The sequence below is a fragment of the Grus americana genome, chromosome 10 (genome assembly GCF_028858705.1).
Source record: "Grus americana isolate bGruAme1 chromosome 10, bGruAme1.mat, whole genome shotgun sequence".
Lineage (NCBI taxonomy): Eukaryota > Metazoa > Chordata > Aves > Gruiformes > Gruidae > Grus > Grus americana.
Genome location: NC_072861.1, coordinates 24,247,703 through 24,270,334, shown reverse-complemented (window position 1 = coordinate 24,270,334; position 22,632 = coordinate 24,247,703). Strand labels below are relative to the sequence as shown.

Here is a 22,632-nt window from a genome sequence, read left to right as displayed (position 1 = left end):
GCCCGGTGCTCGCTCCTCCCGCCGGGGCCGCCCGCCCCGCCCCGCCCCGCCCCGCCATGGCGGCCCCGCGCCGCGCCTGGCTCGTCTTCGGCTTCAGCCCCGAGGAGGCGGCGGGGGAGCCGGGGCCGGGCCCGGGCCCGCGGCGGCTGGAGTCGGGCCCCGAGGGGATCCGCCGCGTGTGGCCCGCCTGGAGCTACGTGGTCGTGGAGACCGGTGAGCGCCCCCGGTGCTCGGTGCCCCGGGTCCCTGTCCCTCCCCCTCCCGAGGTGCCGGCGCTGCCCTTTGCCGGCCTGGTGCCCGGTTCCCCCCGCCGCTCCCCCGGGACGGCGGGCCCCCGTTCCTCCCGTTGCCCCCCAGCCCCCCGGTCTGTCTCGCGCGCCCCGTCCCCTGACTCCAGACCCCCGGGCTCGACACCCCCCCCCCCCCCGGCGCCGGTTCCCCCGGGATGTCCCCTTCTCTCCCCACCCCCGGCGGTGCTGGTCCTCCCGGGATGTCCCCGTCTTCCGGGATGCTCCGTCATCCCCTTCCCCAGTCCGGTCCCCTGGATGCTCCGCCCCCCCCCCGCGGTGCCGATTCCCCCGGGATGGCCCCGTGTCCCCTGCCAGCCCCCGCCCCCCGGGACGTCCCCGTCCCCTTCCCAGTCGCGTGTGTGTGTCCCCCTCCCCGCCAGTCTCCCCGGGATGTCCCCGTTCCCCCGGGATGCTCGTGTTCCCCCAGCGGTGCCGGTTCCCCCGGGATGTCCCCGTCCCCCCACCCAGTGCCGGTCTCCCCGGGATCCCCCCGTCCCCCCCCCAGTGCCGGTTCCCCCGGGATGTCCCCGTCCCCCCCCCCCCCCTCCAGTGCCGGTTCCCCCGGGATGTCCCCGTCCCCCCCCCCCCTCCAGTGCCGGTCTCCCCGGGATCCCCCCGTCCCCCCCCCCCCGGTGCCGGTCTCCCCGGGATCCCCCCCAGCCCCGGGATGCTCCCTTCCCCGCGGCCGGGCGCTGACGGTCCCGGTGCGGCAGGCGCGGGGCTGGAGGTGCGGAGCGCGGGGCTGCGGCGGGGGCTGCCGGGCTGGGCCGAGGCGCTGCCCTCGGAGACGCACCTGGTGCTGCGGGGGGCGGCGGCGGCCCGGGCCTGGCCGCGGGCGGCGGCGTTGCGGGGAGCGCTGCGGGACGGGCCCGCCTGGAGCCGGGACCTGCCGCCGGGACCCCGCCGCCCCCCGCCGCTGCCGCTGCTGCCCGGCGGCTTCGCCACGCCGCGGCCGCCGTTCTTCGCCGCGCTGCCCGGGGGGGTGCGGGCCCGCGGGCTGGCCCTGGGCTACGAGCACGTCCTGGTGCTGGGCGCCGCCGGGGAGACCTACGCCTGGGGCGGCGGCAGGTGAGGCCGGGGGGGCGAGGGGGGCGTGGGGTGCGGGGCCGTGGGGTGCCCGCCCCGCAAAAGGGCAAAGGTGGGGGGGGGGGCGCGGGGAGGTGGTGTGTACGATGGGGATGGGGGGTGTGGGGGCGCAGGAGGAGGGTGGCAGGAGGGCTGCGGACACGGACGTGGCGCAGGGACGGGTGCCAAATGTGCCAGGGGGATGTGGAGGGAATGATGGGGAGGGGGGGCAAAAAGGATGCTGGGGAGGATGTGGGGATGCAGGAGGGACTGCTGGGGATGCCAATGAGAGGATGTCGGGGTGTGGGGTCACCTCCGGGTCCGAGCCCCCCCATTAGCCTGCAGGCTTAAGAGAAACTGGTTCAAGTCTTTGTAGCATTGATTGATTAGTCAACACAGTAAAACAATCTAATAAAGTGATTACACAATCAGTGAACTAATTGACTAGTAAACACACCGCTCATTACTTCATGATCCTGTTATTCTTCATGCTGTTGCACATAATTATCGAGCTACAATTAATAACTCTTAAGTAATCTTGATTACATACAACTGCTGTTGAGTTACAGCCGCCTTTCCCTCCGTGCTCCTGCACTGCCTGGAGTTAGGGTGCAAGTCTGTCCCTCCTTACCTTGCCACACTGCCTGGTGCTAGGGGTGGGGGTGTGGGGGCACGGGGTCTCAGGGAAGGGTATGGGGGTGCAGCAGGGACAGAGGTATTGGGGTGCAAGCCCATCCCTCCTTACCCTCCTGCATCACTTGGCATTCGGGTGCGACTCCGTCCCTCTCGGCTCCCCCGCACTGCGTCTTCAGGCCACCCGTGTGATGGAGGGGCCAGCGGGTCATCCCCGATGCTGTTCCCTATTGGTCCCAGTTTGGCTACTCGTACCCAAATTTGGCATTTCTCGCACTATCACTGAGCGATCCCGGCCTCGTACGTTATTGCTGATGTACCCAGTGTGCTCGCCCTGACAGGCGCTCCCAGCCCCCCTGGTGCCTGTCTCCCCCGCTGACGGGATCGGGGTGAGTCTGTTGCAGTTCTCAGGGTACCCGGGCGCATAACTCCTGTCCTGCTGCGCTGCTCCTGTGGCACCCGGCCCTGTACGTGCAGGATGATAAAGTTCAGTTGTTGCAGCACTGTCAATACAACCGCAGGACACAGTATCAAGCACAACACAGCCGTAGGTTTTGGGGACTGTCCCATGCACCCGTCACACCAGTGATGCGCTATTGGCAGGTCACGCAGTCCCCAGTTACAAGGTTTTTAGTCTCTAATGCACTCGCCAGGCCTGTCGGCTTCCCGGGCTCTCAGCTTCTCTCCGGGTGCGGCGGCGATGCCAGGATGATGCCAGGATGTGTCACCCCGTTGGGCCGGCCAGGTGCCCGGCTGAGGTTGTTGGTCCATCAGCTCAGCACAAACCTCTCCTTCCCGCGGGCGCGTGATGGCTGGGCACCGCGTCTGTGCCCTGCCTCATCCTTCACCCGGCTGCTTCACAGCAGTGCAAGGTTCAGCTGCAAGAGCAGCGGTTCCTGCTCCTCCATAACACCACAAAAGCACCAACCTGGCACCAAAGAGCAGTTTGTTTCTCAGACGGGTCAGTACCATCTGTCAACGCTGCAGTACAAGATCCCTCTGCTACAGCTCTGTAGGAGAGGAGTTAACCCCTTGGGAGATGTATCTAACGCCTCACTCATTTCGTTTGCCAGCAGTTGTACTTGGGTGCAATAAATACCAGCGGCATCATTCAGTTTAATCTCTTAAAGGTGTTTTATGTTAGTTCGGGAATTGCTTTAGCATGCAGTGCCCTGGCTGCCCCACAGCCTGTACTGGTTTTCCCAGAAGACTGCTGAGGGCACGGCTCCAGGCTGTCCCTCTCCAGGTCGTGTAATTTCTACTGGTGCCTGCCAAGGGATTCCTGCTTCTCCCTTTGCTCCAAGGCCAAGGCGTGGTTACACATTTGCCAGCACAAGGTGCTGGTTCCTACCCGTGCTGCCGTCTGCATCGCTCGTACGCAGCGTTGCTGCCCTACAGCTGTGGCTGCTCCGGGTTCCTGCCCTGTCCAGAGCCATCGATGGGCGAAATCCCCCGGGGCCTCGGTACGTAGCGATGCGGCCTCCCAGTCCCAGCAAAGCTGTGCTGGAGGCCATGGGTCTCTAAAGCCCCGTTTGCCACAGAGTTCGTTTCTGGATGTAGCTGAGGCACCGCTGGGTCTTGTCGTGCTCCGATGCCTGGTAAATCTGTCGGGTTGTGGCCGAACATCCCCAGCACCACCGACAGATGTGCACGGGCGCTGGTCAAACCCGACCACAGTAACTATCAGTTGTTAGTATCTGTGGAGTAGAAGGGATTACATGGTCCTCTTTGCTACAAAAGACAAAACCGCCAAAGGCTGTCGGTCGTAGCCAGCAGAGCTGTGTGACCTGGCCCATCGCTCCCTCCGCATTTCTGAGCTGCCCAGGAGTGTTTTGTTCCTTCTCTGGTGTCTCGGCCAGCCGTTCCTGATAGCAAACATAAGACAATTTAAATCTGCACTTGTTGTATTTGCAGACATGGCATTAGCTTGTCTTTTTTTTTTTTTTTTTTTTTTTGGCTATCCATTCAGCAGAAATGTTGCCACACTTGTGAACATGTATTTTAGGATTAACCTTTTGGAAAGAGAGTCCAGCGAAGAGCTACGAGGATGTTTAGGGGACTGGAGCATCTCTCATGAAGAAAGGCTGAGAGAACTGGGTCTGTTTAGCCTGGAGAAGAGAAGATTGAGAGGGGACCTGATCAATACTTATAAATAAAGGGCGAGTGTCAAGAGGATGGGGCCAGACTCTTTTCAGTGGTGCCCAGTGACAGGACAAGGGGCAACGGGCACAAACTGGAACACAGAAAGTTCCATCTCAATATGAGGAAAAACATCTTTGCTCTGCGGGTGACCGAGCACTGGAACAGGCTGCCCAGAGAGGTTGTGGAGTCTCCTCCTCTGGAGATACTCAAAACCCGCCTGGATGCAATCCAGTGCAGCCTCCTCTGGGTGAACCTGCTTTAGCAGGGGGGTTGGACTAGATGATCTCCAGAGGGCCCTTCCAACCCTTACCGTTCTGTGACGCTGTGAAAAACTAAATGCCGTGATTAAGCTTTGGTTATTCAACACGGCTGAGATGCCGGTAACATCCCAGTGCCTCGTCCAGCAGTGTCACAACTCTTCTGCTAATGGCTGGGCGTCAGTCACTGGCCCCGCTGAAGGCTTTGTAGCCCCTTTCTTACCACAGCCTGCAGCCCCTTTCCCCGCTGCTCTGACCCCTTCCCTGCCTGTTGGCTCTCCCAGCCGCTGCTCAGCACCCGCAGCCGTGCTTGGGGCCAGCTGGGACCCAGCCCCACACTCAGCCCCGCCGGGTGCGTCTCTCCTCCGTGGGCGTCTGTGGGTGACCCTGTGAAGGAAAGCAAAGGCTTTGCAGTGGCGTTGCCTTAGTGCAGTTTCTGGCATTTGTTTGGACACTTTGACAATCCCCAGGACTCATCTGCTCCGTGCGGCTGAGCTGTTTATTTTAAAGGCCCTTCCAGCTCTTTCTGCTTCTGCAACAGCTTTGACAATTAAAGCCACTGGTGCTTTATATTCCACTTGTTGACCACCATTGTCCCCGTCCGTCTGTGTCGTGTCCCCCCCCCCCGCAGTGTGTAACAGCCGTCGGGATTATGGGTCTGTGCGCAGGCTGCCCTGCGCTGGGCATGGTCTTCCCACGGCCGCTCGGCTTTTCCCTGTTTCTGGACAGCTCTCCCTCTCAGCGGCGGCTTTTCCTTCAGCAGCTCGGGCTCAGCTGGCCTGACCGGTGCTGGGGGCTGCTCGTGACGCTGCTGGCAGCACCCACGGAGGCACAGCTCACCCACGCAGGGAGGATTTCACACCCCTCAGTGTGTGGGTCCGGATCCTGCCCCGCGTAGCCCACGCAGGCCGACCCTTTCGCGTCTGCCATGTGAAACGCTCGTTGTGTCAGCCCTGGGATGAGCCCCAGCTTGTCCCCTCACGGGCTCCCCACTTTCGCTTTCAGGCTTGGGGCCAAACTGATTGCCAGCACGGCGCTGTTGATTGCTAGCTCAGCAATTAGTTAGAAGATCAATGGATTAACTCGTAAACAAATACATTTATTAATTCAGAGGTGTGTCATTCGCCGTACCATTGCACAGTGATTGCACGACATCACAGATTCTTGTCTCACGCATTGTGCGGGTGCTACCGAATTACCACCCTGCGTGCCGCAACCGCCCGCCCAGCCCGCGGGGCACCAAGGGCCCCGAGCCCCTCCCCGCCCCCCAGCCTCCCACGCGGGCTGGCACCAGGCCAGGGGCACCCCCTTCCCTGGGGCTGGGCCCTGTGGCCCCACCGCACCCCCCGCTGTTGAGACGCAGCCCTGACGGGGGGGTCCTGGGTCGGCGTGGGCACGGGCAGCAGCACGGGCAGCAGCAGGCAGGAGGGGCTCAGTCAGGACCGAGGGCTCATGGCGGGACAGAGAGGCGCGGGAGGGCAGCGTGGCACGGGAGGTGTCTGTCTGTCTGTCTGTCCGTGTGTGTCTCCCCGCAGGCACGGGCAGCTCGGCCACGGGACCCTGGAGTCGGAGCTGCAGCCGCGGTTGGTGGAGGCGTTGGCCGGCGTGCCGATGCAGGCGGTGGCGGCTGGCGGGTGGCATTCGGCCAGCGTTAGCGGTGAGGGGCCGTGACGGGTGCAGGTGGCCGGTGGCAGCGTACGGTTGTCCCACATCCCTGGTGCCGGGGGTGCCTGGTGCACGCACGGCAATGTGCCGTACACGGCTGGTGCTGGTGTCCCCAGGGCACGCAGCCGCTGCTGCCGCCGGGGGTTCAGGGCTGAGCTCCGCTCGGGGGCCAGCCCTGATGTCGTTGCCCCCCCCAGAGGCAGGAGACCTCTACGTGTGGGGCTGGAACGAGTCAGGCCAGCTGGCTCTGCCCTCCAAAGCGCTGGCGGAAGAGCGGGCACAGGACGAGGACGCAGGTGCGGATGCCGCTGGTCAGGCCGGGGGTGGTGGATGGTGCCAGGTCCCTGCACAGCCACAGGCAGCGCCGGCAGCTCGGTGCGGGGCCGGTGCGGTTCGAGCCCGTGGATGGTGCTGGCAGGGCCCGGTCGCACCCGGTCGCTGAGGGTCAGCCCTTCCCCAGGGCACGCTGAGCTGACGCCCCGCCGGGAGCAGCCGGCTGCCGAGGATGCTGCGTTCATTTCCATCCAGGCGTTCCCGGCATTGCTGGATCTGCCGCAGGACCTGGAGGTCAGCAAGGTCAGCTGCGGGTCCCGGCACACCGCTGTTGTCACACGTGAGTGCCTGGCTCTCACTGGGGGGTGGGTGGGGGGTGGGCAGCACCCCAGCTTTCGGTGGGGCTGGGGTGGCTGACGGGGGCTGCGGCTCACCGGGACCATGCGGGGCAGAGGCCGGCAGCCCCCCACGCTGCAGTGTGGGCGCTGGCTGAGGGGTGCCGTTCCCTTTGCAGGAGGCGGCGAGCTCTACACCTGGGGCTGGGGTAAGTGACGGCTCTGGGACAGTGCAACACCCCCAGGAGCAGGTTTTGATTTCTGCTTCCTTACCCCTGGCTGTCGTGTGTAATGAGTTGCTTTATCACCATGGGGTTTCATAGCAGAGTACTGCCCCGGGTTCCTGGCTGGGGCTGTTTGTGGGGGGTGCTCTCACATTCCCTCTGTTCCCCCCCCAATGCCTGGGGAGCCGTCGCCCTGCGAGGGCAGAGGCCCCAGAGCCGCATCACGTCACAGCTGTGGTGTCTGCAGGTAAATACGGGCAGCTGGGACACGAGGACAACGCCAGCTCCGACCAGCCATGCCGCGTCGAGTACCTGGCGGCTGAGGGGCTGCGGGCGGAGGAGGTGGTGTGCGGGCCCTGGACCACCTACGTCTGCGTGCTGGAGCCCCAGAGCCCCCCCCCCGCCACAGCTGCCTACGCTGAGGAAGACACAGGCCCCACTCTGCCGGGGGAGATGGGGCAGGCAGCCCCCCAGGACAGGATCCCTCCGGGTTTAGCCACGGTGAACGCAGGGGCTGCAGCTGGGCTGGTGCCTGACCCTGCCCCGGCTGCAGCTACGCAAGTGCTAAAGCCACCGAGGGAAGAGCCAAACATGTTAATTACAGCTGCTTTTCCATAACGGCTGCGGTGCTGCTTTGTGTTGCGTACAAAGGATGTTCCCAGGTTCCCCAGCCCCAGCTTAAAGCCGTGCCAGACCCTCGTCCCTGCCCAGCCGAGGGCAGCCATCGGTCACCCCACAGACACACACACAGCGGCGGCTATGTACACATATAGGTATTATTCCCATGAACAGTATATACAGAGTTACAGAGCAAGGGGACAGAACCTGGAGAATAAATAACAGCAAGTGGGGGACTGTAGTGATAACAAGGTGCAAATTAGTCACAACCAGGGACAGACACAGACAGAGCTTTGTGAACAAAGGTGCAAACGGGCCCCCCGAGCCATGCCCAGGGCTGTGTTGTACCGCTGAAGCACGGGGCTCGCTGTCCTCTGCCAGGCAGCGGGCAGTGCTGGATGGTGTGGAGCAGGTCCTGGGGGGTAGGAGAAGCTGCCCCCTTCCCCATGGCAGGGAAGAGCACCTCGTCCTCATCCCACTGTAGCTCGCTTCCTTGTTAGTAACGCGCGCTCGGGCCCTCCCTGCCGCAGGCTCTGTCGCCCCGGGGCTCGGGGACAGGGCAGAGGGAGCAGTAGGGTACCGGTCCTACGGCCAGCGGGGCTCCAGGAGGATAAAGTCAGGCTTGCCTCCTGCTGCATCCCCCCTGCTCCCCCCTCCCCGGGGACCCCAGCCCCTCTGCTGCCTCACGGGTGGTGTGGGAGAGACAAAGACCCCCAGCGCTGTGCCCAGCCCGTGGCAGGGATGGGGCAAAGCCTGCTCAGGGAACCTCAGCTAAAGGAAGTGCTCACTAAAGCAAGCCTGCTGTGATGTTGGGAAAGGAAGATGCTGGTGGGCAACAGCTACAGAAATATGGAGGGGAAAGAAGCCGGTGACAAAGGCACCGAGGCCAGCTCTCTGAAATTGGTCCTGTCTGTCCCAGAGCATGCTCAGCAAGGCAGAGCCCCTGCAACTGAACACCAACGCTCAACCCCAGGCAGCCGGGCTGTAGCAGAAGCCAGCACCCACCGCTGCGCTACCCCAACATGACCGCGGACTTAAAATCTTTAATCACAAACATTTGCAAAAATTCCCCAAATAAAAGCAAGTTTTTAAAAGCGTCCCTTTCATACCCTACCTGGCAGGCAGGACCCCCCCGCCCCGCAGACAGCCAGGCTGGGACCCAGGTAAAAGTTAACCCTATGGCAAGGGAGGCTTTGGGCATGGGGGGAGCTGCATAACCCTGCCTGAGCAGCGACTCACTACGACTACGAGCAGCTGGAGCCCGGCAGGCAGCACTTCAGCAGAAGGTAGTGGTGGTGGAGTTCAGGACGCGGGAGCTACTGTCAGACCTGGAAGCCTTTGAAAGTTCGCGCTGTGGAAACAAGAAGCAGGAGATGGGGATGAGGGGACGGGGGCAGCTGTGCAGAGGGCAACGGCAACAGAGCTGTGGCTTTGTGGGAAAGCAGGAACAGCTCCGGGGCAGCGAGGAGGGCAGGCCAGGCTGCTCCTGCTTGTTTGCTTGGGCTCCCCACCCCCTCTTGCTTCAGAAGGGGGCAGGAAAGCGTTGGCACCAGTATCAGAGAGAGAACCGGGAGCCCTCAGCCTCCCAGAAGCAGGAGTAGCTGTTGCCCAACCAGCCCCGGGCTGGGAGCCACATCCCTCACTCCTGCAGCAGGCCGGCTGTCCTGGGAAGCGGGAGGACAGGGACAGCCGCACCCAGCTGCTGCAGGACAGGAACACACAGGAACACCCAGCGGGAACCTGCCCCAATAACAAACCCGCACCCCCGCTGCCCCGAGGCTGTGCGCCAGCCTGGGATCACAGGGAAACCCTCAGCACAGCCCCGGGGGCACGCAGGGCCCTGCGCACGCCAGCTTAGCTGCCACGAGGAAGAGATGCGCCGGGCTTTTGGGCGTCAGAAGGGCAGGGGCTGCTACGGACCTCCCCACCAGCCAGAGCACGGCCCTGTCCATCGGCAGCTGGGGCAGCTCCCCAGCCCCTGCTCACCCAGCCAGAAAGGTGGGACAGATGCCGGGGTCCCTTAGCAGGCTCGGCCCGGGGGGACACAGCAAGCAGCATCCTGCGTGAGCGTGTGCCTGATGAGTCCACGCAGGCAGCAGGAAAAGGCTTCCCCCCACCCGGGGGGTCAGGAGACCCTCCCTCCCCTCTCCCACTGACCAGGTTTGGACAGCGACAGAGCGCTGCTGCTGCCAGGCCACCGAGCTGCAGCCCCTCGGAGAGGCTGGGGGGCATCATCACCCCAGAACACGCTGCAACAAGTGACTTGGACCTGCAGAGCAGGGCTGAGGCTTCGCTGAAGCCACTGGAGACAGACACCCCCCACCCCAGGAGAGCAGCTGCATCACCACAGCAGGGCCGTTCCGGGGGCCTGGCCCCCAACATCAGCGTTCCTTGTGTGTTTGTGTCAGGGCCCCTGCATGACATCAGCAGTGCTTGGCCTCAGCCAGCAAACCTCAATTTTAAGTTCTCAGTGTAGAACCAACCGATCTGCTGCCACGGGCACTGGCAGGAACAGCCGCTCTGCGCGGGGACACGGGGGGCTGTGCAGAGCTGAGCCCCTTGGGGGGCTCTGGGGGGGAGCACACCCCCTGCACTGCCCAGCAAGGGGAGGTGGGTTTAGAAGAGGTGAATTACCGCAAACTCAGAATAGGTGCTGGCAACAGAATTAACGCTGTGGTTACGCTGGGCAGGGGCTGTGGGGGTGCACCCACCGCTCAGGGTGGTTCCGTTCAGCTGGGACATGTTCTCCTTGTTCCGCTCCCTGTGTCCAGGACGGGAGGGCTTCGCAGCCGTGCGGCTGGGGGTCCGAGCCTGGCCAAACTGCGGGAAGAAACAACAGTTAGATGGGACACAAGAGTCAAGTAGAGCTGTGCTAGCTTCAGTGCCTGTCGCTCTGTGGTGCCAGAGCCATTTCAAGCTCCAGGAGCCCTCCCTGGTCTAGGGCTCAGTTCTGATCCCAGAACCATACAGCAGCACACCCACGTTTTCAAGGTCCCCCAAGCTGCAGGCTCAGCAGAACAGAGGCATGCTACAGCACTGGGCTGGAGAAAGATTTCCTGAATGCTGCTACAACCCTCCTCCTCCTCCCTCAGGTTCCAGAAATAACCCACCAGGATACAGCAGCCCAACACAGCAGGCTATGGACAAACAGAGGCTCTGCACCGCAGGAGCTTGGCAGGGGGGGCAGCGATGCACAGCGTGACACAGAGCTCACCCATCTCCTCCCCAGCCCGCCCTGCTGGGCAGGAACTCTGGAAAGCTCCTCACCTTCCCTCCGGAAGGCGGCAACCGGGACGTCGGCGAGTGGTAGATGGTTCCCCCAAAAGCTGAACGAACGGTGCTGTTGGGTGTGGCGCTGGAGATGGAAGTGCCATTGAGCTGAGGGGACAGCAGAGCACACATCACACGGGGAGGAAGCCGGCAGCTGCACAGAGCCTTCTGCGAGCCTTCTGCCTCCAGAGCAGGGCAACAGGCTTGATCGTCCCCAGGGAGAGCAAAGATGCCCACGGCCTGAGCCCTTTCCCTGCTTCCACCACGTTGCTGCAGCACCCCCGCGTGGGACCGCGGCCAGCCCCAGGCAAGGCAGGGCCTTCGCCTCACGACAGCGCTCAGCTCCCAGCAGGGTCCCAAGCACACCTACGCTGCTTTGCACAGACAGTTTACCTTCCTTACTTTGCCAGGCGTGTGGGGGCCGAGCACCCGCCGCTTGATGGGTGTCCGCGGGGTGCTTCCGTACATCATCTCCGTCTCAATCTGGCGGCTTTTCTTCAGGTGCTGCGTGAGAAATCTGCACTTACCAACCCGAGAGGAGGAGCAGCGCAGAGCCGGCCGCACAGAGCTGCGGAGCACCCGCTCGCCACTCGCTGCTGGGAACGGCAGCCTTGTACCAGCAGGCAATACCCCGCGGGCAGCCTGTGGCACAGCCAAGCAGCAGGCATCCCAGCAAAGATTTACAGGTATCCAGAACCAAGCTGCAGTTCTGGCACAGCCAGAGCCCTGGGCAGCGGCTGGGGCAGCTCCCCCCACCCCTTCAATGCAGCGGAGGCTCCTCCAGGCCAGGAGGCCGCACGCTCAGCTTCGCACTCACCCGCTCCTGTTTTTCCTTCTCTTTCTCCAGGCGGTACAGCTGCCACTGCTCCGTCACGTACTCCATGAACTGCTGCCCCTTCACCAGGAAAGCCCCTTCGTGCTCCTGCTCCCAGGCCTGGACCCTGCTCTCCAGCTCCTCCTGCAGCTGGTGAGGACACAAAGGCAGCGTAGAGAGGCTGCCCTGCTCAACGTGGGCACCTCCGTGCCCAGAGATGTCCTTGGCTGGCTCCAAGTGCTGCGCTTGTCCTCGGTCAGCGCTACACAGGCCTGCCTGGGACTACTGCTGCTTCTCCAGGGCTGAACCTACCTTGGAAAGCGTCTTCTGCAGCTTTGCTCGCTGCTTCTCTTCTTTCAGCAGGTTCCCCCCACGGTTGGCGAAGCGACTTGGGTCGGTCGCTTTCCTCTAGTGCGGAAGGGAGATCAGGAGACACCGAAACACGCCCCAACACCCTCCCTAGGACACAGGCCCTGGAGGAAACCATCCCTGCTGCGCAGCCCCCCCATCACAAACCATACCAGTGCTCCCGATACAGCACCCCATCCCCTCACCGACCCCCTGTGCTTTCCTAGTGCCTCCCTGGTCTTTCCCGACCGCACTCTGCAGATGGGAGCGGAGGCGTGCGCTGCTCGGTGACCCAGCACTGCGCCAGGCAGAGCACGTTCCTGCCCGGACAATACCTCCAGCTCCAGGAACAGCTTCCAGTTCTCCTCCCATTTCTGGACAGCCTCAAACAGATCTTTGTGTGTTTCATAGTAGCTCTTCATCTTCCCCACCTCAGCATCGTGGAGCTCGAGCAGGGTCTCTGTATAGTCCTCTGGAGAGGATACAGCAGCACATTCAGGAGGCAACTGGGATCCCCACACCTCTGCGAGCTGAGGGCAGCCCTTCCCGGCAGCCTGCAGCTCCCACGGGGGGAGTCAATCAGTAGGAAGAGCCAGCACCCACCATCGTAATAGGGGCTGAAGCCTTCCCTCTGCTGCTGACTGTAGAAGCACTTGTCCCAGTAGTCAGCCAGCTCTGCCCGGATTGCCTGAATCACAGATTTCATGTTCTGCAGCTTCAGCTCCTCCAGACGGTCCACTTCCAACTGCAGCTGCAGACAAGACAAGAGCACAAACACAGAGAAGACAGCGTGAGAAGAAGAGAAACAGAGAAACAGAAGAGGATTTATCCCCTGCATAAACCGCTTTCTAAGATGAGGCAGCTGCCAGCACCAACTCCCAGCTCCTCCACCCGCAAGGGCAGGATCTGGCCTGCTCACCTCGCACTTGACTGCTGGAAGCAGCTCCTCCGCTCTGTCCGAGTGGATGGGAGCGTGAGACCCAGAGCTGCTGCTCCCCAGCCCTCCCCCTCCATGGGCACGGGAGGGTACTTACAGCTTTCCTGGTTTTGGCTCTGCACCCAGCCACATGCACCGCAGAACACTCTCTCTCCTCCCCAGGAATCTGCAGCCTTTCCCAAAGCGCAACGATTCTGGAGCGCAGCTCTGCGCACACGGCTTCGTTCAGGGATCGCCGGGCTTCCAGCTACAGGAGAGCAGAGGGTCAGTGCCAGTGCAGCCTGGCCCCGAAGGGCACAAGCAGGCTGTACCACACCTAGCAAAGCCACCCGCTCGTCTCCTGAGATTGCCTCGCAAAAGCTCCTGAAAAGACGTTCTAACACGCAGGCTCGCTGGAAACCGAGTGGTCGCTCTTCACGTTGCGAGCCAACTGCTGCCAGGACCCATCAACAGCCTCTGCAGCCCCATAAGTGACAGCAAGCAGCACTGCCTCAGCGTGCCAACATACCTGCTGCAGCAGGTCGTGGAGGGCAGCAATGTTGTCCTCGGACAAACAGAAGGCTTCCTCGTCCTCGCACACCACGTCCTGCTCAAAGCTCGTGTCCGGAGTGTGGTCCAGCTCCTCCATGAGGAGGATGATTTGCCGCTTGCTGCTGACAAACTCTTCTCGCCTTTGCTCCTAGAGGTGACGAGCAGCGTTAGACACCAGCGAGCGTGTGGTGTGCCACCCTCAGCGAGATTCTCGCCCCGATCCTCACCCCATCTCTGCTCACCTTCTTGGCAGTCAGGGAGGCCAAGTGGCGCCTGTAGCGATCCAGGTCCTCCAGGCTGGGCACAGCGTTGCTGTCGATGCAGAACGGGGTTGTGCAGAGGATGTCGCACAAGTCCCGATCTTGTTCTTGCAGGGTTTTCAGCTCCTGCTTCCTGTCCCTTTTCTGCTTTAACATCACTTCCACGCGGGTGCGCAAATTCTTCTCCATCTGCAGGATGGTACTTTCTTCCTCTGCCTAGAAGAGTCCAGAAATCAGCTCTCTTCTCCACAACCCTCACAGACCTGACTCTCATATTTAAGGCTTCTTAAACAAAGGCCTGGGACACAAGCCCTGGTTCTGGGCAAGACGTTCCCCGGGAAGGTACAAACGCAGCAGCAAGACACAAAACGAGATGCTGCGAAACACCCGGCCTCCTCGCAACTGTCTCCTGATCTGTGAGAACCCACAAAGCCTTCAGCTCTACCAAGTGTCAGGAAAAGTGGGTTTGAGCAGGCATTTGCCTTGCGAGCTCTGACCTCACCGAGATGCTGGGGCAGAGGCCAGGCAGCAGAAGACTGTTGCCAGCGGGATCCTAGGAGCGAAACGCAATACCTTACCTGAAAGGGGTCCAGCTGGAGCTCCCTGCAGAGAGTGTCAAGCTCCTTCCGACACAAGGCAATGCTCTTCAAGAGACGCTCCTTCAGGCTCTCCTCCTCCGCAACCATCATGTCCAGGAGACTCTGCAGCACAGGTGTGGTTAGAGAGGCAGGCAGGGAGACCGGGCAGGCCCGTGAGACACAGCTAGAGAACTGCCGCTGGGGCCAAGCAGAGAACGGGCCAGGGAAAGGGCAGGGGCGCAGCGATATCCCCGAGGGCTCCCGACCCAAGCAGAGACCTCCGGGTGCTCCCGCCACACCTGGCCCGGTACGCGCAGCCTGGCCGGGCCCCGAGAGCGCTTCTGGGCGAGCTGACACCGAGCTGCCCGGGCCCGGGGGGGTGCTCGCTGCAGCCACAGGCCCAGCGGTGACCGAGCGCGGGGCCCGACAGCGGGCCCGGGGCCCCCCGGCCGCTCCTCACCTTGATGTGCTTCTTGACGACGTCGGTGCGCTCCAGGCGCTGCTCCTCGGGGATGCCGATCTCCTCCCAGATGTCCCGCAGCGCCGCCATGGCTCGGTTCAGGCACGACACGGCCTCGGCCGCCAGCACCTCACTGAGGGCACCGGGGCCCGCCGGCCGTCAGCAGCCGCCACCGCCGGGCCGAGGCCGCCCGCCTGCCCCCGCACCCCGGCCCGCGGCCCCCGCCTTCGCCCCGCACCCCCCGTCCCGCCGGTGCCCCCGTCCCCCCGCACCTCTTCCTCATGGCGACCGCTCCGCTCTGCGCCCACCGCCCGCTCCGCCGATTCAAACTCGCCTCCCGGACGCGCTCATTGGCTGCCGCAAGCGACCGCGGGCCCCACCCACAACCGCCGCTCGGGCCGCGCCCTACTCTGCCGGCCTTCTCTTCCTACCCGCCGCTGTCGCGGCCGGTCCCGCCCCAAGCTCGCCGCCAGCCAATAGCAGCGAAAAGCCTTCGGGGCTTGTAACCAATCGCAAGCGAGACCGGCACCGCCGTGTCGTCACACGTAACGGCACTCCGCCGCGAGGCGGTGGGCGCGCGCTCGGCATTTGACAGCAACCACGTGACATCGCGCGGGAGCGCCCACCCCCCACCCCGGGCGGTGTCTGAGCGCCACCGCGCATGCGCCGCCCCCCCCCCCGGGTCCCATTGCCCCCCCCCCCCTCCCGGTCCCCCGGTCAGCGCCAGAGCCAGATCCGTGCCGGGAGAGGTGTTTATTGGCGCGGAGGGCGGCAGGGCCGGGCCGGGCCTCACGCCTTGGCCTCGATCATGGCCTCCATCAGGCGGGCGCTGTTGGTGATGGCCGTGGTCAGGAAGATGAACTTGAACCCTGGGGGAGAGGCCCCGCCAGTGCCCCGCCAGCGCCCGGCCCCAGCCGAGAGCAGGGCTGTGCCCCGGGAGAGCCCACAACCTCCCCCCCGCCCTGCCCGGGGCCTTCAGCCACCGCTGGCACCACACCCGGGCAGGCAGCACCCCCCCGGGGCTCCTACCTCTCTCCTTGCCCAGGAACCGAAGGGCAGCGATTTCGGAGAAGCTGCAGCCCCCCAGGAAGACGGCGAGGACGACGCGCTGGGACTCCCAGGCAGGATTGTCCTCCGCGGCGCTGTCTGGAGGGGCAGAGCGCTGTGGGACACACCGGCCCCAGGAACACCCACCCCCAGCCCGGCGCTGGCGCTACCTGAGACCGAAAACTCGTTGCCGTTGAGCAGCCGCACGACCTCCTCCAGGCCCAGCCAGCCCCGGCGCTCCAGCACCTGAGGGACGGGGCGGGTGTCAGGCTCAGGCCCAGCGGGAGGGAGGCACCGACCAGCAGACAAACGCTGCCCCACGCAGAGGGACCCCCGCAGCGAGGCCGGGGCTCGGGGACACACGCGTGGTGCTCCCCCATGGCAGGCGGCCTCACCTGCTCGATGATCTTGCAGCTCAGGGGGATGTAGGCCCCGCTGAAAACGTAAGCCATGTCCCGAGGCATTTTCAGGTCGTACTCTCCATCTGCCCGGGGGATCTGCAGAGACGTGCGACACTCGGGGTACGGGACAGCCTGCTCGGGGCTTCACCGACCCCCACAGAGGTGTGGGCAGATGAGGAGGGACAGATGCTCAGAGCAAGGCTCTGCCCCACCGCCCCAGGGCTGGCAAACACACGGCCCGGGCAGTCTGTGCATCGGAGGGCCGGGGAGGGAAGCGTCGCTTCTCCTTCACCCCAGGACGGAGGCCACAGAGCTGCCCCCCCAGTGCCAGGCAGCTGCACGCAGCCAGCGCCGCTGCTGGAGCGGGGCCGGAGCGTTCGCAGGGGGCAAGACGAGCCCCGGCGTGGCCAGAGCACCCGGCCCGCCACCGTGCCAACAGGGCCCAGTCAGGGCAGACTGGGAAGCCCGCAGTGACCCCCCCGTCCAGGGGAGAAGCCCCTGTGCTGTCTGGAGTGGCAGCAGTGGCTCTGGCCCCGTGCAGTGTGTGTCCCTGGGGGTGCTGAGCCTGGAGAGCTGGGCACAGGCACAGACTGACCAGAGCTCTTCTGGCAACAGCGGGCACCTGGGCAGCGTGGCAGGCCAGCAGCCCCACGAGGACATACCAACCCCAACTTCTTGCTTATGGCTCGAAAATTGCTCTTCCTGGCCAAAGAATTGAACGCATCCGTGATCTTTCCTGGAAAAGATGATGAGGAACAGCTCAGACCCTCTGGATTGACCGCAGCTGCAGGCTGGGCAGAGGGATGTGCAGAGCTGCCAGCTCTAGGAGAGACCTGGCAGGGGTGCCTGCCAGCCCTGCTGCCCGCGCAGGCAGAGCCCACGGCCCTGTCTGTAGCACCATCTCTGGGGACACGCTCTGTGCCCGCAGTGTCCGCATTTGCCACGTGCTCCCGACGGGGCAGGTCTCCGTGCCAGGGCTCCCCACAGCCCAGGCTCCCAGGGGACTCGCGGGGCCGGCGCTCACCTGCAGCTCGGTCCGTCACCAGCTTGCTGACTTTGCTCTCCACAGCAGTCAGGGTCTCCCCAGCCGACTGCTCGGTCAGCAGCCCGATGCGCTTGAGGTTGTGGAAGGTCAGCAAGTGCTCAGGCCCGTAGCTCTGGGGAGGGGGGCAGCCGGATCAGCGCAGAGCCCCAGCTGCGAGCACGGGAAGGCGGCAGGGTGCCACCTCTGTGGGGAGGCTGCTTAGGGCAACCCAGCAGGGAAAGGGCAGGGGCAGGCAGAGCTCAGGGCTCGTGCGGAGCCCGTGGAGGCAGGAGCTGTCCTGCAGAGACAGCCCGAGCCTCGTGGGGAGCGGCAGGCAGGGAGGGGAAGCCCTGTCCAGCGCAGCGCACTCACCTGCAGGTACTGGGTTTTCAGGGAGCGGTAGTCTTTAGGGATGAGACCTGCGGGGAGCACCACAGTGAGCTCTGCCCAAGGCTGGGGGGCCCCAGTCAGTCCCTCCCTGCCCGGCGCAGACAGACGCCTCACCGTTCTCTGTGATGGACAGGAGGCACATCAGGCGCAGGCTCTCGATGGGGGACACCTGCATGGGAGCAGGCGGTGAGCTGCCCGCAGCCCCGCAGCGGGACAGGGTGGCCGGAGCAGCCAGCCCCCCAGGCTTGGCGCGGGTCTCACCTGCCGGTCAATGTGCTCCTCTATGAAGCTGGTGCTCTCACGGATGTCGAAGCCCTCCAGCAGAGCTATGGCGGGGAAGGGGTGGCGTGACTTCACCACCCCAGGGCTCTTGCCAGCTAACCGAGATGGGCTCAGCCTCCCTCCATAAGCCCCAGGAACGGGGCAGGCTCGTGACGCTGGGCCTCCCACCCCACCACCCACCAGCCCTCTGAGGACACGGCCTGACCCTACGTGGGGCCTCGAGATCCAGTGCAGTACAGAGGGTCTGGGAGGACTGTGGTCATGCACGGGGCACCCACATGTGAGGCTGCCCGGGACAGGACGGGGGCGAGGACTGGGACAGGGGTAGCAACAGTTGGGACAAGGAACAGCACTCACAGTGTTCAGCCTTGATCATCTCCTGGAAGTCCTGCTTGGTTTTCTTTTTCATGATGGACTCGCAGGCACCAATATCTGCAGAGCCAAGAGAGACGCCGCTGTGGAGGAGTAACAGGCTCTGCGGATCGCTTGTCCCCCAGCCCCACTACGGCCACCTGCACGTACTGACAGCCTCTGCTACCCTGCTCCGCTCAGATCCTCTGCCCTCCCGGGGACTAGCAGGGCCCTTCGCCCCCCACTTTCCCCAGGAACCCAGGCAGCCGCTGCACAGCCGAGGGCCCCTCCCTCCCTCCCCGCCGGCCCGGCCCCTACGCAGGCTCAGCAGGCGATGCTCTTGCTTTAGTCCCTTCAGTTCCTGGGAGACAAAGTTCTTCATTTGCTTGATGTCCATGCCACGGCGGCGCTGCAGAAGAAAGAGCAGGCGGGGAGGTGACCCGGCTGCGGAGGGACGGCACCGCGTGCATCCCGCACACTGGGGCGATACGCACGTCGTACTGTGCCTGCAGGTTACGCGACTTCTGGCTCAGGAAGCCGAACACGCTGGAGAAGTGCTCGTTCCGAATCTGGCTGAAGACCTGCAGAGAGCACCGCAGCAGTGAGCGCCCTGCGCTCCCGCGTCAGCACGGCGCCCGCCCAGCGACAGCCCCCAGCACCGCAGCACCCGGAGCTGCCGCTTGCCAGTGGCCTCAACAGCGAGACGAGGCGGTATCCCTGCCAGGGTGGTCAGTGCCCCAAAACACCAACTGCCCAGCATGACGTGCCCCTGCGCACAGGGACTCTGCCCCTTACAGAAGCCGAGCTGCGTCTGCAAGACCACGTTTCTCTGGTCTCTGTGCCCCAACTCATCCCAGCCTGCGCTCTGAGGCCCAGTAGCACCCGGCCGCTCTCTGCTCAGCTCCTTCCGCAGCATGGGGGGACCCGCTTCCCCCGAGGCATGCGAGCAGGACTCACTTTATCCTGGGCGTTGAGCAGCACCTTAATACTCTTGTCAGAAGAGGTGACGTCTGGCCCAAAATCCACGCTCCCTGCAGAGAAGGATGAAGAGCTGTTTTGCCCCAGCAGTAGCAACATCCCTGCACATGCTGGTGCTGCTGCTGCAAAAGGCAGCGGAGACAGGCGATGCCCACCCAACCACTCAGTCAGACCGAGGGCTGTCCTCGTGGACAGCCTCCAGCAGCACCCCGCACCAGGATGGTCCCCACGTCGCACCCTTCAGCTGCAGCACGCAGGGCACAAACCCTGGAGACTCTTGCTACGCCGCCCCCGGCGACCTACCGCACTTGATGCGGAAAGTGTCATCCACCAGCCCCTCGTACACCACCTGGGAGCACAGTGCCGTCACGTAGTCCGTGTCTGCAAGGAGAGATGGTGCCCAGGCTGCCCTCCCGCTCCTCGTGCCTCCCCTGCCCATCCTCACGGCCAGCCACCCCGTGCCTCCTGCTGCTCCCTGCAGCCGGCACAGGCTCTCCCTGCCCCATTCGCCAGATTCTTCTCCAGGCGAGCTGCCGGCCCAAACTGCTCCTCCTCAGCCGTCCCTTGCCCACTGTCCGCCTCGCTCTAGCCTACCTCTGTCCATGAGGAAGACGTTGCCAATCTCGGGCTTCCTGCCCTGGCCGTCACCCTCGCTCTCCTCCTCCAGCTCCCGCCACAGCTCGTAGCTCATCTGTGACGGGCAGAGCGTGCCAGGGCCCGGGGAGCCGCCCCAGGCTCCCTCCGAGGCCCGCAGCCTGCCCCAGCACCAGCCCCTCGCGTGCTGCTGCGGCGTGCCAGCCGAGGTGGCCCACAGGGGCGACCCGATGCCCCACGGCTCATGGGGTTTGATTCCCTGCAAGCTGTACCCCTTATGGGGACCAGAGAGACTTCCCCGCACGCTGGCCAAGCCCGGCACCATGGGCCATACCTTGGCACACCTGCCAATCCCATAGGCCTTGCCGAAAGGTCCGTACAGGGAGTTCAGTAACTGCAGGGCTCGAGCCACGGAGTTGATCCAGCGGTGATCTCCCTCCTGCAGGGACCAGGAGACGTCAGGGAGCGAGCCTGGGCAGGCTGGCTGGGAAACAACTGCTGCGCCAGAGGACTCGGCTAGAGATGGGCTGGGGATGGAGAGGGCCCTGGGCTTGGCATTTCCAGGGGGAATGTGCACGGGAACGTGCTGGGATGCCCTGAAGCTGCTCGGGAGGGAGCAGAGGAGAGGCCAGCACAGGGGGCTGCCTGCAGAGGAGGGGAGGCATCACGGCCTGTCGGAGCAGCTGCCCCTGGTAAAAGCCACCCTGGGACAGCAGACAAGGGCCTGCGGCAGGGGCTGAGGGCACTGAGCAGGATGTCACACATCAGCTCTCTGAAGAAAGCTCTTCTGTCATGGGCCCAACAGACAAACGAGGGAAAGGCCGCCACCCTGCAGGGCAGCGTCCCGGCAGCAGCGTCCCACTGACCAAGAAGTAGTCGCGAAAGAACTCGGGCAGCTCCATGCTGATGATGTCTTCGTCCAGGGGGAGCAGGTAGAAGGACCATTCATCGCAGGTGACATCTGAGTTCGGGACAGGGAAAGGCGACAGTTACCTGGCCCTTGGCAGAAACGACCCCAAGGGTCACAACAGCCCCGCAGACGGGTGTGGGGAGCAGAGGTGGGGCCTTTCCACAGGGATTCACGGTGGGACCCTCCCTGCTCCCAGAAGACAGAGGAGAGGTGCCGGTGCTGCGGCACGCACATGGCTGCCTGCAGCCAGGCTGTGGGAAACTGCAGTTCCTGCCCACGCTCCCGTCCCTGCCGGCGCAGGGATCTCAGTACGGGGATTCAACTGGGATTCTGCGGCATCAGAGCTACCGCGAGCCAGCCCCTGGGAAGGGGAAGGGGCAGGCAGCACAGCCCCACTCACCACCAAAGACTCCCTCTTCCTCCAGCACCATCTCACAAGCGTAGAACTGGAAGAGAAGGAGAGATGTGCAGGCACAGATCTGGCGGTGGAGGGGACCAGCTCATTCCCAGGCATCGCAACATTGGATTTTAGTTAAACATTTCTGGGTCAGAAATGAAGAACTTTTGGTGTCCGTAGAAGGGGTGGAAGGCACGAAGGCTGGGCAGATACAGAGTGATGGGGGAACTGGCAGCAGAGCGTGGTCAGACTGACCTTTTGGGGGCTGAAAATAATCTTGTACTTTCTGCTCCTCCCTGACATCTTGTCAGCGTTGATAATATCTGCGGATGAGAAACGTGCAGACTCTGCCAAGGCTGCCTGCCCCCAAACCAGCACAGCTCCTCTTGCAGGACGAGGCCCAGGGTCCCACGTCTCCTGGGACCCGAAATACCTTGGGCAGAAGGCAAAACCTGGGCACGGGGCCCATCTGCCAAGGCTGTGGCCTCACCATAAAGCCCTTCTCAAACCCACCCGACACCCGCAGCCCAGAGCACTGGCCTCAGCCCGCGCAGCACACAACCCTCCCCGCAACACTGCTGCACCCCGAGCCTCAGCGCAGAGCCGAGGACTCACCCGCTGACTGACAACCAACGGCCCCTCGGCCGCCTGCACTCACCAGCGATGTACCTCATCGTCTTGATCCGCGGGCGGACGAGAAAGCAGAACCTGCCATCACACAGAGCAATGGAGGGAGTCAGAGGCCCCTGTGCCCGGCCCTGCCCTGGGACCCGTCCGCTCCAGCGCGGACAAACTCTGAGCAGGCAGCTGGAAGTGGCACCTGCCCCCCTGCCCGGTGCTGCCCGCTCCGCCAATGCCTCTGGCCTGGCTTGGGTACGGGGCAGCCCCTGTGCCGCGGTGCCGGGGGACTCACTGGTCGCTGGCGCTGAGAGCCGGCCGGCTCTCCACCTTGTACAGCTTGTCCACCTCGTGCTGCTGCAGGGAGAGAGGCCGGGGCGTGAGCGGGCAGGGCAGGGCAGCGCAGCGCGGGCAGCAGGTGGCCACCCGCCCCAGCCCCAGCGGTACCTTCAGGATGGAGACGTTGGCGATACGGTCCAGGGGGCTCATCAGGTCGGCCTCGATGAACAGGTCCTTCTTCCCGGGGAGCTGGGGGCAGCGGGACGTGGGCCCGATCCCCCTCCCTTGCCGGTACCGGGCGCCTCCCGGGCCGACCCCGACCCCTCCCCGCCCCCAGTGCGGGATCCCTCCGGGGCCCGGGCCCGGCCTCCCCCCCTCCCGGGCCGACCCTGCCCCCGGGCCCGGACCTGCTCCAGCAGGTAGATGAGCTGGTCCCGCGCCAGCCGCTTCAGGATACCGAAGTCGGGCGCCTCGGGCACGTCGCGGCGGCCGGCGAAGGCCATGGCGGGGCGGCGGGGAGCGGCGCGGAGCCCGGAACGCCCAAACGCGCCCGCGGCCCCGCCGGAACCCCGCGACGGAACCCAACGGCGGAAGTGCCCGGCGCCATGGCAACGCGCGGAGGCGGGACACTCGGCTTTGCGCACGTTTATTGGCCACCGCG

General features: G+C 64.2%; 3 protein-coding genes across 6 annotated transcripts; 1 reads left to right on the top strand and 2 right to left on the bottom strand.

Moving 5' to 3' along the window:
• The first annotated feature begins 16 nt into the window (after positions 1-16).
• RCCD1 (RCC1 domain containing 1) lies at positions 17-7,636 on the top strand. Of its 2 annotated transcripts, none has more exons than XM_054836576.1 (7): positions 17-213; positions 1,004-1,358; positions 5,923-6,044; positions 6,250-6,348; positions 6,513-6,628; positions 6,840-6,869; positions 7,132-7,510. In XM_054836576.1, the coding sequence occupies exons 1-7, from the start codon at positions 57-59 to the stop codon at positions 7,378-7,380; spliced, it is 1,128 nt and encodes a 375-aa protein (XP_054692551.1). In that variant the 5' UTR covers positions 17-56; the 3' UTR covers positions 7,381-7,510. The 2 variants fall into 2 exon arrangements, with proteins under 2 accessions (XP_054692551.1, XP_054692550.1); XM_054836575.1 differs by having other exon boundaries at positions 18-213; positions 6,513-6,665; positions 7,132-7,636.
• Positions 7,637-7,651: 15 nt separating this feature from the next.
• Positions 7,652-15,303, bottom strand: PRC1 (protein regulator of cytokinesis 1). 3 transcript variants are annotated; one of them, XM_054836572.1, is made up of 14 exons: positions 14,973-15,303; positions 14,701-14,833; positions 14,241-14,363; positions 13,645-13,878; positions 13,380-13,550; positions 12,969-13,118; positions 12,538-12,685; positions 12,270-12,406; positions 11,899-11,994; positions 11,590-11,736; positions 11,166-11,276; positions 10,770-10,880; positions 10,137-10,322; positions 7,652-8,853 (listed from the first exon to the last, which is right to left on the bottom strand). In XM_054836572.1, the coding sequence occupies exons 1-14, from the start codon at positions 14,981-14,983 to the stop codon at positions 8,779-8,781; spliced, it is 1,833 nt and encodes a 610-aa protein (XP_054692547.1). In that variant the 5' UTR covers positions 14,984-15,303; the 3' UTR covers positions 7,652-8,778. The 3 variants fall into 3 exon arrangements, with proteins under 3 accessions (XP_054692547.1, XP_054692549.1, XP_054692548.1); XM_054836574.1 differs by having other exon boundaries at positions 10,214-10,322; XM_054836573.1 differs by having other exon boundaries at positions 11,175-11,276.
• A 131-nt stretch (positions 15,304-15,434) lies between these two features.
• Positions 15,435-22,556, bottom strand: VPS33B (VPS33B late endosome and lysosome associated). Its single transcript, XM_054836580.1, has 23 exons — positions 22,379-22,556; positions 22,140-22,220; positions 21,988-22,049; positions 21,733-21,782; positions 21,330-21,397; positions 21,078-21,123; positions 20,634-20,728; positions 20,102-20,206; positions 19,768-19,864; positions 19,477-19,554; positions 19,153-19,226; positions 18,690-18,776; positions 18,514-18,604; positions 18,202-18,276; positions 17,824-17,888; positions 17,677-17,731; positions 17,545-17,591; positions 17,173-17,305; positions 16,811-16,884; positions 16,143-16,244; positions 15,918-15,993; positions 15,730-15,846; positions 15,435-15,569 (listed from the first exon to the last, which is right to left on the bottom strand). Exons 1-23 carry the CDS (start codon positions 22,472-22,474, stop codon positions 15,490-15,492), a joined length of 1,854 nt encoding a protein of 617 aa, XP_054692555.1. The 5' UTR covers positions 22,475-22,556; the 3' UTR covers positions 15,435-15,489.
• Between the last annotated feature and the right edge of the window lie 76 nt (positions 22,557-22,632).